We start from the raw sequence: 13,651 nt of genomic DNA on the forward strand, positions 1-13,651 counted from the left end.
AAAAGCTGAAGAGGAAGGAGAGGGATGAGCTCGGGGCCACCTGATGATTGCTTTGGCTACAAATAACATTTTGTGCACGCAAGGACTGAGGATGGAGGTAAACTAAGGCACGAAAGAGTGGAAAGAACAAAAGTCCACACCGCAGGCCAATTTTGCCAAGCATATCAGATCACACATGCATGTGGCCCCAAACTGAACGAATGCTCAGCCATTAGCACAGACGCTTTATTATCAGGACACACTAGTAGCCAACTCCAGTTGATTTCCCCGAGTCCGTTACCTCCCGCCATTATGGAAAAAGGCTTTCCGCCGGATACCGCCAAGGACCATTGCAGCCATTCCATGGCTATGGCGGGGTGATAACTAGAGGGACTTTGAAGAACGACTCGCGGGCATGAATGGCTCCGCGAATAGACCATTATCTCGCTCCGGGCTCCGTCGTACCGACGCCCACGGACAGGGGACTCAACAGCACACCGTCTGAGAACCACCCGGCGCCTCCAGCTCCGTGTGATAACGGCAGTTCTCGGCGAGGGCGCCGGCTGACTGCGACGCCCGTGGCGCAGCGCTGTGTTCCTCGAAGCGTCAGCTCGCCAGCCCGGACACGCCGTTCTCCCCTGTCACGCCTCCCCGCATAATCTCCGGTCGCATGCCCGGAGACCACTTCGCATTAGAAAAGACTGTCGTACTTAACCACAAGTCATAAACGGACCGATGCACTTACGCAAAAGTTATAAGCAAGATCTTCTTCGAAATCACAGCGTTACTTCTAAATACAGTCACCCGGCAAGTACGTTTCCATGCCCGCTGTACATAGTTCGAGTGAGGCGTATATCTGCATTTTAAACGTCCCTTCCATTTACAATGTTACACATCAGTGGTAAGATATCTCAGGTACATCTCGCAACTGTTGGCACCCCGCCATTCGCCGCCAACTCGAGCTCCACCTCAGCTCAGCCGACACCAGCTCCAGGTCAGCTCAGCCGACACCAGCTCCAGGTCAGTTCAGCCGACACCAGCTCCCGTGCGCCGTCGGCCGCAGGTCCGCCGTCGCCGCCGCATGAGCGGTCGTCGCTGCTGAGGCTTCTCCCCAGCACTGTCGCCGCAGCCGGCCCCGGCGGATGGCGGACGAGGCCGGCGCACGGTAAACGAGGCGGCAACACTCCCTGTGGACGGCCGCGGCCCGACCCCGACCCCGCCCGTCCGGCCCCGCCCAGCCCCGCGAGAGGAGGGGGCTATCGGGCGGGAGCGATGACGGGGAAACGCCGCCCTCAGGGAAATGGAGGCGAGGAGTCGAGCTGGGGCGGCCGGGGCGGCGGATACGCGGGAGACTACCGAGATCAGCCTCGGGCACGCGGAGATGAGAGGGGGGCGGGGAGGCGGGGCAAGGCGAGGCAGACGGGAGCGGCGGATACGACGGAGACTGAGATCAGTGCCGGCACGGGGGTAATCAGCGGGGGGAGGGGGCAAGGCGAGGCAGACGGGAGCGGCGGATACGAGGGAGACTGGGACCGGTACCGGCACTGGGGTAATCAGCGGGGGGAGGGGGCAAGGCGAGGCAGACGGGAGCGGCGGATACGAGGGAGACTGAGACCAGTGCCGGCACGGGGGCAATCAGCGGGGGGAAGGGGCTAGGCGAGGCAGACGGGAGCGGCGGATACGAGGGAGACTGAGACCAGTGCCGGCACTGGGGTAATCAGCGGGGGGAGGGGGCAAGGCGAGGCAGACAGGAGCGGCGGATACGAGGGAGACTGAGACCAGTGCCGGCACGGGGGGAATCAGCGGGGGGAGGGGGCAAGGCGAGGCAGACGGGAGCGGCGGATACGAGGGAGACTGAGACCGGTGCCGGCACCGGGGTAATCAACGGGGGGGGGGGGGAGGGGGGCTAAGCGAGACAGACGAGAGCGGCGGATACGCAGGAGACTGAGATCAGTGCCGGCACAGGGGTAATCAACGGAGGAAGGGGGGGGGGGGGCTTTTAACTGGCATCGATATCCGCTGGTCGTGGACCGCTTCAATAGTGCAGCGTGGAAGAATAAGGTGAGCGGGGATAAACAAACGCGTCAGCTCTGGCGCCTTAGGTAGCGCACAACCATGGCAGGCGGCGCGGCGGCCCACCGCTGCTTAAGACTTAAGGCACAGTAAGAGTGATGCTGCTGGAGCGATGCCAGAGGGCTGCAGGACTTGTCGGGGCCGTCCAAATGTGTCGGGAGTGGCAATAAATATATGATGAAAGTGCTGGTAATACATGAAGTGCTGCGACATTGAAGAATGGCCACAGTAATTAACATGGCATGTCCTGTCAGGTTTGTGTTGTACGTCATATTGTGACTATTCTGTAGCTCTACAAGTTGACAAGGCACGCCTTACATCACAGATGAAAGCACTTGCCGCTTGGACTAAATCGCCGCGAGGTTCCCGCAACCCAAACGACAGCCGTTAACACGAGCGCAGTCCCATTCACTTCGCCAGACGCCTCCGTCACGGACCAGTCGTGGTTTCTCTCCCCCCCCCCCCCCCTGTCTACAGAAGCCTCAGTTCAGCCTCCGCACTGACAATACGACCGCCGAGTCCAGGCGGTCCCGCCGGTAGGCCGGCCGGCGGCACGCCCAGCACGCCGCCGTTCGACGGCGACCGGCGGCGTCGGCGAGCGCCAATCCGCTCTGGAAAGGTCGGAGCAACACTGGAACGACGGGGCTTCGGCCGTAGCGTCTGTCACAGCCGCGTGCCGGCCGGCGGCGGCTGGAGATTAGCTCGAGGTCACTCGAGGTGGCCCCAGTGGGGGGCGGGGGGAGCGCACGCCGGACAGTCAGCCACGCGGCGGCAGGGCAGGGCAAGACAGGGCAGGGCAGGGCAGGGCAGGGCAGGGCAGGGCAGGGCAGGGGGACGGGGAAGGGGCGTCGGTCAGGACGAAGCATGTCGGAAGCCGTGTCCTGTTCTAAGCGCCTGCAGCTGGCAGGCGCGCGGGGTGACAGGGACTTTGGAGGCCACGAGATAACGCCTTGAGTACCGCAGTCGCATAGCTAGGTACGCCATGAAACGGCCTTGAGTGCATCAGGTTCAAAGCACTACGAAAGGGAACGAGCTGAAGCCAGAAGCGGACGTGGTTCACGTCAACCACTGCTGGACCGCGTAATATCCCACACATGGTCGCAATCTCGACTATACGATACGATTTAGTCTCTGCATACTGCACCGAGGCAAACCAATCGCAGAGCTAGACAGCCACGCCCCGCAGATCACAGTGATATGCCGGACGCCCGGGTGAAGTGTGAAGCCGTCGCCGCCACAGCGACCACGACCGGGAGGCGACCACAGCTGCTGGCTTTTGGTGCTTATGGACAGACGTATCTGCGGAGGCCATTAGCGCCGGGCCTCTCGGATTGCGGAGAGCAGGGCCCGATGGTCGACTCGCGCATCAAGAGTGAAACCCGAGGCCACACGGCCATTATGCGACGCAACGTAACGTCGTAAGCTAAAGCCATATGACCGCCTCGTTCGCCGGGCAGCGGAGCGAGCGGCCGGTATTTGACCATCACTACCACTTCCCTGGTCTGTGGGGCAAGACGCACTGTCGTCCACCGCCTTCCTTGAGAACCACCGACAAACGGGATCCATAGCCCCATCCACCTCGGAACTTTGCGGACAAACCCTTCTGGCAGCGACGGCCCTCCTGTTTTAACGGTCTGGCCTCCCAACTTAACGGTCCGCCTTCCACCCAGAGCACCAGTTCGGCGGCCCAGGACGTCGGCTGCCACACCCGCCGTCCGGCCCAAGGACATCGGCTGCTACACCCGCCGTCCGGCCCCAGGACATCGGCTGCCACACCCACCGTCTGACCCCAGGACATCAGCTGCCACTCCCGCCCTCCGACCCCAGGACATCGGCTGTCACACTCGCCCTCCGGTCCCAAGACATCGGCTGCCACTTCCCCCTCTGACCCCAGGACATCGGCTGCCACTTCCCCCTCTGGCCCCAGGACATCGGCTGCCACTCCCGCCCTCTGACCCAGGGCATCGGCTGCCACACCCAACCTCTGGCCCCAGGACATCGGCTGCCACACCCGCCCTCCGACCCCAGGGCATCAGCTGCCACACCCAACCTCTGGCTCCAGGGCATCAGCTGCCACTCCCGCCTTCCGGCCCCAGGACATCGGCTTGTACATCCACCCTCCGGCCCAACATCTCAGCCCCATAGGCGCTCTACCTCCATCAAAGCAAACCCATACCATGCCGGGCGACCGTCGGCACCTTTGCCCATAAAGCTCGTACTTCACGAACGCCGAAATCCACGAGTCTGCATAGATCAGAAATGAATAAAACATCCCATCATATCCCATCCCTGCATCATGAAGACTTCGTTCCTCTTCAATCTGATTTAGGCGATCTTCAAACATGAAGACATCGTTCGTCTTCAGTCAAACTTAGACAATCTTCAAATCAACACAACCGACATGCTTTTTCAAATCACTTTGACCCGTGCCTTTAAAACGTGCACCGGTGTGCCAGTGTGGACCCTGAGCTGAAAACATTCGTCATTTCGTCCGCTCGTGCCCAAAAGAATATAGGGCAAAGAAGCGATCCGCTTGATATAAAAGCCCAAACGTTATAAATCGGTTTAAGATACAAGTAACCCTTATTTCAGCTACAATCTTTTATGCATGTTCGCATTTTACGTTCGCATTTCATCACATATCTTGTTTAATAAACAAGATGACGATGATCAAATAGCATCAGACAACGCATGCGCCCACAGGCATCAGCCAGACAACCCATACAGTTGACCACGGGCCTCAGCCAGATAACTCATACAATGGCTGGGGCCCGCGGCCGTCAGCCACGCACAACAGCCACAGAGCCCGCCTGTCGCGCGTCTCACCGTCATCTCGCGGGAGTTGGAGGCCAACGTGCCGTCCAGCACCAGCTCCTTCTCCATCATGTGCTCCAGGAAGCGGGTCAGCTTCTCCTTGTCGTGGTCGTCGTCGCTGCCCGACGTCTCGATCAGCATGTTGCACGGGTAGTCGTCCAGCGGCGGCGCCAGCTGGAGAGGTCGAGGACGGTCAGCGGGGCGGCGGCGCCTGACATCAGTATGATGTCAGGCGTGAGCCTGGTGTCTGATGTATGACAGTCTGATCAGCTGATGTCTGACATCAGCCTGACATCAACTGACTTCGTGGCATGTCAACGCAACATCATCGGTTCAGGCACCCCATCCTGAATCACGGTGGTCAGTGAGGTGCGCTCAGTTTAAGGGTTGTGAAATAGTTTTAAATCGGTCTTAAAAAGGGTTGCCTAACAACACGCAACACACGCATAGGAGCGCGGATATGGCTTCGGAACTGTTCGAATACTATGCGCATGAGTTAAAGAAGGTGCCGTCCTATTTATCTTCCTTTCCCATATTCCTATCTACATAATTTCATTTGTTTCATATATTTACCCGCAGTGTTTTCAGCCGTAATGTATTGATTTCTTCATTGGCTCTTCGTGCCTATTGACATATCCTATTCTAAAAATCGACTGAGCACCATACTCGGTAGTCAAATGTTCGGTACGTCTTCACATGGCAAACGGCACCGAAAGTGTACATAGTGGAAGCGTGCTCGACCACACCTCACTTTGTCGACGGCCGGCAAACCGCTGAAAAGCTCGTCGTTTAACTGGCAATTTGCTGACAACATAAGGCGCTTAACGGCCCAGAAATCAGGCAAGTCGTCACCACGCCCCCCCCCCCCCCCCCCCCCCCACTTCCTGCCGACTTCGTCCTATCTCGAGCCGCGCTGCGCGCGGTAGCCCTGGCCCCACCATTCCACCACACCCCGGACCCTGACCAGCACTGACCCGCCCCGGGCGCCGGGCGGCAACACCGAGCGGCCCCCGGGAGGTGGCGCGGCGCTTACCCCAGCTCCCGCGGCAGCGGCGGGCCTTCTCCCGGCTCCCGCGGGAAATACGCACTCGGTGCGGACGCCGCCGCCGCCGCCGCTGACGACCGGCAAAGGCGGCCGCGGCCGCGGCGGCGGCGGGGGAAGGGAGGGGGAGCAGAGGTCACCGACCGACGCGTGACCTCATGTTCCTCCCGATCGCCCGGTCCGCGACGCGAGACCTCGCTCTGTGGCGGCCGCGCCGCGGGAGGTGGATGGGAAGGGACACAATATCGTACCGAATGGGTCCAGAGCCACATGCATGAGCCCTCAGCGTTGGGACTGACCAGACCCGCGTCCACGGCTCACGTGCGGGCTGTGTCGGAGCCGAACCGCATGGGCCTCACGGCCGGCTCAACACCAGATCTTGCAAAACATATAGGCGCTTTGATGCTTTAGCGACTTTTGCGATTTGAGCTCATCGTTCAAGAGGTGGGGTGGATAAATTGGGGGAGCAGGGGGGGGGGGGGTCAGGGCATCCCAAGACAAATAAACACCACACCTTGTCTCTTCTGTCGCAAATGTATTATCTGTGGCAGAAATTTAGTAACGGTGCGCCACACCAGATCAAATAGACGCAATTCAGTGCGTCTAGACGCCAGGCCAAACTGAATTATGAAGCAGACGTTCTGAATTTGACGAAACGGTGCCGGATGCTCGTGCACTATCATAATGAAGACTGGCATACATCCGGGCAAGCTGTCGCAACGGAATGCCCCCCCCCCCCCCCCCGCCGGCTTCCGTTATTCCAGCAGTGCAGTGGTTTAAATCCAATGCCAGCAGCTGACGGCGAGCTCATTAATAAGTACGCGGTCACCCACGGGGGAGGATTTTGGCTGACACCTCACATGGCCAGGCATAAACGCTGCTCACCAGACAGCCCACCGCCCAAAACCATGCATATTCTTCGCAGCGGCCGACCAGAATGCGTCAAAACCATTGAGAACAGCGCAGCTTACAAGCCTCAAGCAGCAGTGCGACAAACCAACTTGTTTGCTACTCCCCTTCATGTCGCTGCGAGACGCATCCGACAAGGAATAGCACGGCCGAGAATGGCCGAGAATGCACTGCGCCAGATTTAGGCGCTCGGTTTCATATGTATGTATTTATGCAGAAGTTCAGCGCAAAGCTTACGAGATCCTCGTTCAGGAGGCTTGAGGAGCTCAAACTTGAAGTCCGTCTCCGTAAGGCAGCGCCAGAACTTAGCGTTTGGAGGCACAAGTTACCCGGTTACACAGCCAGATGATCATTCCAAGCGCACTGAAATTACCTGCAGCGGGCTTAAGCTCACAAGCTGAAGAACTTCAAAGCCACCGCTGTCCAATGCACAACTGCCGCTGGCATGGTACGATATCTGCATGATATTCGCAGCGCGAGCTTCACGCGCGATTGGAGAGCCGCAAGTGCAGCTGGCCAGATCACCGGAATCAAGCGTTCAAGAGCAGCAGGAGCGGCACGACTTCCAGAGCACACGCCGCCCGCTGGGCCGCGGGAGACGGCTGGCAACGCTGGCCACCCAGCGCAGCTCCACGACACGTTACATAAGTCACAGCAGCGGCTGGCGGCACAGCCAGCGCCGAGCGCGGCGAGACTGAACCCGCGCACGGCAGCGGCCTCCTGCAGTTCGCAGGGTGCGGGATATACTGGCAACTTTAGTAGGCTTACTCGATCAGCGTTGCCACCTACAACACACAGACCCTCGCAGCAACGCAACCAAAAAGGCGGCCCACCGTGTCGTCGCGGCCGACTTTCAGCAGGAGCGCAACCCCTTCCGCACATCAACCATCGAAGTCCGTCCCGCAGGGCGGCTGCAGTCCTACACCTGAGCACCGAGGACGGCCCGCCCCCGTCATCGGCGCTGGCGGCGGGAAGGCACCGGCCGAGGCGCCTCGAACGCCACAGGTCGCCTGGCGGGTCGCGGACGGCCGCCGCAGGCTGGCCCGGCGCGCGTCTGTGGAGGGCAGCGGCTGGCGAGCCGTCCTCACCTGCAGGTTGTCTCGGGCACAGGCGATGGACTCTTGGTCGATGAACTCGCACGAGGACAGGATCTCGCCCAGCATCGACTTGGCGCCTCTGTACACCTGCAGCACGTCCTCGAACGACTTCAGGCCTGCCGAGGCACGTGCACGCGCTTCCTCAGTACCCGGACCGCCGGGGCGACTCCAAGAACGCTCATGTCAGAGGAGGCCAGGGAGGAACAGGCACCATACAAGCGAGCCGTGTGAGAGGGCATAATAGAACAGGCCAAGCGGACGAACGCTTGGAAACAGCTTAAGTCATTAGCGGCAAGGCGTCACCCGACCGCCCACCATTACCAACACTGTAGCAGCGCCAAAAAGGGCGGCACCGGCGCAAAAAAGGCGCGGAATGTGGATCCACATCAAACAGCATTCGCACCTGCGCCCCCCCCCCCCCCCATCAAATAAAACACGAGCTGCCATTACCAGCGGGCCATGAACCCATGATTAGCAACATTCTGCTTGCAAGCGGGTTGCGTGAGCAAATGCTGGCGTTGTTTGCAAGCAACGCAAAATACATGGGCGCTCAACTCTCATGCTTTATTTCGATGTGGTATGAAGACCTACAGCTGACCCGCTCCGACAAGAACTCCCACGCACGGGGAGAACACATTAAGAACGATCATCAAAGTCGACGGTCAAATATTTGCCCCGCATGACCGCCGCTCCGCAAACATGCAGTTTGGAATGCCGTGTACATATTGACGCATTATGATGAGGACAATGTTCCTGTTCACTCCATTTCGGGCCGCACGTGTATAAACACTACGATACACTGGAACAGAGGCGCACCCAGGGGGAGACGAACAGCGGTGCCGCCGTCCCTTCATTGCCCCAAGTGAGGTGTCCTTGCCCCCCCTTCCAACCAAAAAACAACGCAATTCCAGCCTGCTGAGAATATGAGGGTCCTGTCCGGAGGCCTGCCCCCTCCCCCTCCCCCCGCAACCTTCCTGGAAAAAATATGGATGTGCCGCTGGGGAGAGCCAGCCTTGCCACGAGCCTACGCATCAGGAAATACGTAGAAGCCACGGGGGCGTAGCATTGTGGGCGGCAGCACCCCTCAAGATACGAAAAACAATTCACAGCGTCTCAGCTCTCACCGATTTACTGCATAAATAAACCCGGCGACTCACAAACATCTCTCGGGCTGCAGATAGCCGGTGCGTGAAAACACTACAGCACGTGTTCAGAGCTCCAAGGATTTTCTGCCGAACGCTTTCTGCATTTTCAGCCATCAAAGCTCAGAGAAAGCTCGAGGGCCCCCACCATTAGCGCGTTTGTTCTGTCTCACTAGCTGCGCAGCCAAAGCTTCACTCCACGAATGTGCCACGCGGCTGTCTCAAGATGTTCTGGTTCACATTCCGGACAGGAAGGCCCTTCGATCTGCCCGCGAATGAGATGTCGTTCTCCAGTAAAATGCATTTCACGACAATCTCCCCCGACAAATTTTCGAGAAAACTGAATGCCGCGATGAACTATTGGCAACATTGAATTGTAATGACGCACTTTGAATGCGGCCTCGGATGTCCATTCTCGCAAAGGTCCAATCTTCCACATATGGCGACGCCCCTCACTGCTGCATAAACCCTCCGCTTGAGATCTCTGCCTGCCCCTGCCGGCCGCCGCCGCCACCCGCCACTCTGCCTGCCACAAAGCAGCACGCGGCGGCAGCGGCGGCGGCGGCGGCGCGCCCGTCATGCGCCACCTCTGTCTGCGCCTGCTGCCGACGCCGGCCGACCAGGTACCAGACGTCCGCGGGGCACGGGGCCCGGGGACGCGGGAGCGCGGGGGCCGGGGGCGCGGGGCGCAGAGACGCAGGGGCGCAGAGACGCAGGGGCGCGAGGGCGCGGAAGTACGGTGGCGCGGGGGCGCGGGGCCCGGGGGCGCGGCGGCCCGGGGCACGGGGCCCGGGGCCTGGGGGTCCGGGGGCGCGGGGGCGCGGGGCCCTGGGGGCCGGGGCGCGTCCAGATCATGCGCCTCCCTGCCGCTCGCCCGCCGCCCCACAGACGATCAATCGCCGGCCGACTGCATACTGCAGCCGGCAACGATATTGCGGCCCACAACGGGCATACCGCATCCCGCGCCGGGCATATTGCAGAATGCAGAGCACACAAAGCGGGCGTCGCCGGCGCCGGCGCCCAGATCCGGCTGGGCTTCCAAGGATGGGATCGATGGGATGGGAAGTTCGTGGCGCGCCGACTAAAAGAAGCATCGCGGCCGTGAAGGCAAGCGGCGCGGCGGGGCCGATGATGTGGCACTGGAGTTGTGTCAGCTGCGAGATGGAATAGCTGTCACAAGGAGAGATGTGTCAAACACCCAGCTCGCGAGCTTTTCTAATTGACACGGCGGAAACAAGGGACGGCGGGCCTGTGGGAAAGGCGGCTGACCATCACGTACGAACAACACGAGAGCAGACACTGCGGCCAGCCTGACCGACCCAGAATCCCAGCCCGTTGTCATCCTCGATGCATAGGCACGCCCCCGGGAACGCTTCCGCACGTCTCCCTGTCGCGGCGCTCGGCACGGGAAGTGCCAGCGGCGGCGGCGGCGGCGTCGTCTGACGGGCGCCACCTCTGGGGAGCGCCGCTCCGCCAACCAGGGACGCCCTGGGGCCGGCCACACGTGGCAGTGCTTCCCTGAGAGAGGGGGGAGGGGAGGCGGCGTTCACTGGCGGAAGGAGATCGGCCAGCCGGTCAAGCTCGACAGGCCTGCCAGGCGGCCGCTCGGCGCCCGGCGCTGGCTCCACTACTGCCAGCGTCCGAGGGCGTAGTCAGCTCCGGTTAGGTTCTCAGGGCGGCTCAGCAAAGTCCCGCGAGAACGGCTCAACTGTTCCGCGGCAGCGGCGGCGGGGTGGAGGGCGCACAGCAAAAGCGATGGTTCACTTAGCGGAAGTTCGCGGTGGCTGGGAAAACGGCCAACTTTAGAACAAAGTCTCAGGCACGCGATGGTACCAGAACAGAAAGGCGATGCCGACATCGTGCCGCTACTCAATATATCAGCATCGTTTTAATAGAGTTTATAAAACCTATGTGCGGCATCACCAGCGTATACTCGCAGGATCTAAGGGAGGTAATGAACGAAAAAAAAACAGCAAAAGTTTGTGGGGCAGCAAATCATGTGCGCATTGTGTTATATTTGAAGCTTGAATTTGTTTATTTCCGCATCGCTCTCTTGTCAGTCGCGATAAGCATATCGTACACTTCGAGCGCTGGCATATGCGCTTTGCCCAGTATGCGGTTAAAATTTTCCTCAGGAGGGGTGGGGGCGGGCAAATGCCAACTTTTCTCAGACATCCTGGGAATTTAGCCCCAATTCCTGCGAAATCTGCCAGCATGTAATGAAAAACCCTTGGCTCGGGGTCGGGAGCATGGCCCCTCCCCATTTGCTGAAAAATACTTCACAAAGAAGTTGCGATGCCCTTTGTTTTTAACAACGATATCCCGGCTTGCCTGGAAACTCCAGCACACCTCCGCCAACCGACCCCTACCAGCGACCGAACCTGGACCTAAGCCAACCGACCCCTAACAACCACCGGACCTGGACCAAAGCCAACCGACCCCTACCAGCGACCGGACCTGGACCTCCGCCAACCGACCCCTACCAGCGACCAGACCTGGACCTCCGCCAATCGACCCCTACCAGCGACCGGACCTGGACCTCCGCCAACCGACCCCTACCAGCGACCGGACCTGGACCTCCGCCAATCGACCCCTACCAGCGACCGGACCTGGACCTCCGCCAATCGACCCCTACCAGCGACCGGACCTGAGCACGTCGCCTCGCGCGTAGCGGCCCGCCGCCAGACGCTCACCGAGGAAGGCCAGGCTGACAGCGTTGGACTTGGCCGGACATTGGACGACCACCTTGGTGACGAAGCCGAGCGTGCCCTCGGAGCCTATGAAGAGCTGCTTCAGGTCGTAGCCGGTGTTGTCCTTCTTCATGGCAGACATGAGGTCGACCACCTCCCCGTCAGCCAGCACCTGCGGCCGGGTAGTCAGCACATGTAACAGCCGCCCTGAGGTCGACTACCTCCCCGTCAGCCAGCACCTGCGGCCGGGTAGCCAGCACATGTAACAGCCGCCCTGAGGTCGACCACCTCCCCGTCAGCCAGCACTGCGGCCGGGTAGCCAGCACATTACAGCCGCCCTGAGGTCGACTACCTCCCCGTCAGCCAGCACCTGCGGCCGGGTAGTCAGCACATGTAACAGCCGCCCTGAGGTCGACTACCTCCCCGTCAGCCAGAACCTGCGGCCGGGTAGCCAGCACATGTGACATACGCCCAGGACGCTGCAGATGCCAGCCGACCCGAGCGCGACACCGGCCGGCAGCTTTTATGATGACCTTTCAACGCGACGCACCGCTCGTTCGCTGTCGGTGCGCTCGGCGTGAGGCTGAGCTCATGCGCAGGCAGCCGGGGCACCAGCACTGCACTCCGTCAGCCTCGCACTCTCCCACACACTCTCATCTCACATTGCCGCGTTCATTGATGAAACCCTGAGACACGGGACACTCCGCAGGCAACCAGGACACACCCAGACAACAACCCAGCACCACCCGAACAGGATAGCCGGGAGGGGCCAAGCGCAGCAGCAACCCGAATCAGCTAACCCAGGGCAACGCCACAGCGGCGCCAGAGCAGCACACCGCACAGCAGCACCAGCACTAGCACCGCCCCGACGGGTCCGCCGCCAAGGCACTCACCGCCTCCAGGCCGAGCACCGTGCCGTGCAGGTTGCCATAGCGGAAGAGCCGCAGGCCGCCGGCGTTGGTGGACACGTTGCCGCCGATCTGGCAGCTGCCCTTGGCGCCCAGGTCCACGGGCGCGATGTAGCCGCGCTCGCTGACGTACGTGTCCAGCGCCTCTAGCACCAGGCCGGCCTCGCAGGTCAGCGCGCCTGGGGAGCAGGTCAGGTCAGGTCAGGTCAGGGAAGGGCAGGGCAGGGCAGGGCAGGGCAGGGCAGGACAGGGCAGGGCAGGGCAGGGCAGGGCAGGGCAGGGCAGGGCAGGGCAGGACAGGACAGGACAGGACAGGGCATGGCAGGGTACGGCACGGTACGGCAGGGCAGAAGTGTCGCTAGACGACGGCGCGTTTTAGGGCACGCCGACATCGGAGATCATTGTGCGCCGGGCAGGTCGTCGACCCTGGGAAAGAAGTCAGGTGCGTGGCGAGCGTTCAGGACGGCTACGACCTCGTTCGTCGACAGCCTGGATGCAGTGGCCAAGTCAGGTGGTGTCAGGGGCGACGTGGAGTATCACCCTGGATGCAAGGACCAAGTGAGGACGTCTCAAAGGCGACGCGGGGCATCACTGGCTGACATCACGTGGGGCATCCCAGCGCGACCGGCACGCGACCGGTCTCATGTGCCGGCGCCCCTGGGGCACAGGTCAGGTCTTGAGTGCGGTGGCAGTCGCTGGGCGGCTGTGAAGTTAGACGGGAGTGGGTGGGTGGGTTATACTTTACAGGGACGAGACTATTGGCGATACATCATGAACAGGCCAGTTATGACAGGCAGCGATGTTTCAACCAGAGCGGACATCGGTGGCTTAACAAGTTGCCAAACCCGTTACCAGGCTCGAATCACGCAGTGTGGAGGCAGGATGGAAAAAAACGTAACAGACAAACATAACGTCGTCTCATCACGGCGCATTCGTGATCTTCCGACATTCATAAAAGGCCAGCCTGGAAAAAATAACACTTCATTCATTGCTACAC

General features: G+C 60.7%; 1 protein-coding gene across 1 annotated transcript in view; it reads right to left on the minus strand.

Moving 5' to 3' along the window:
- The window catches only part of LOC119089496 (D-2-hydroxyglutarate dehydrogenase, mitochondrial), a 43,337-nt gene that overhangs the window by 22,224 nt on the left and 7,462 nt on the right, over nt 1-13,651 (minus strand). Inside the window, exons 5-8 of the mRNA XM_037212221.1 lie at nt 12,640-12,833; nt 11,750-11,918; nt 7,906-8,030; nt 4,879-5,040 (exon numbers count right to left, since the gene is read on the minus strand). Of these exons, the coding sequence (XP_037068116.1) occupies nt 4,879-5,040; nt 7,906-8,030; nt 11,750-11,918; nt 12,640-12,833 (650 nt within the window). The remainder of the gene's footprint in view (nt 1-4,878; nt 5,041-7,905; nt 8,031-11,749; nt 11,919-12,639; nt 12,834-13,651) is intronic.

This window comes from Pollicipes pollicipes, unplaced genomic scaffold, assembly GCF_011947565.3.
Source record: "Pollicipes pollicipes isolate AB1234 unplaced genomic scaffold, Ppol_2.1 Scaffold_3087;HRSCAF=3621_pilon_pilon_pilon, whole genome shotgun sequence".
Taxonomy (NCBI): domain Eukaryota; kingdom Metazoa; phylum Arthropoda; class Thecostraca; order Pollicipedomorpha; family Pollicipedidae; genus Pollicipes; species Pollicipes pollicipes.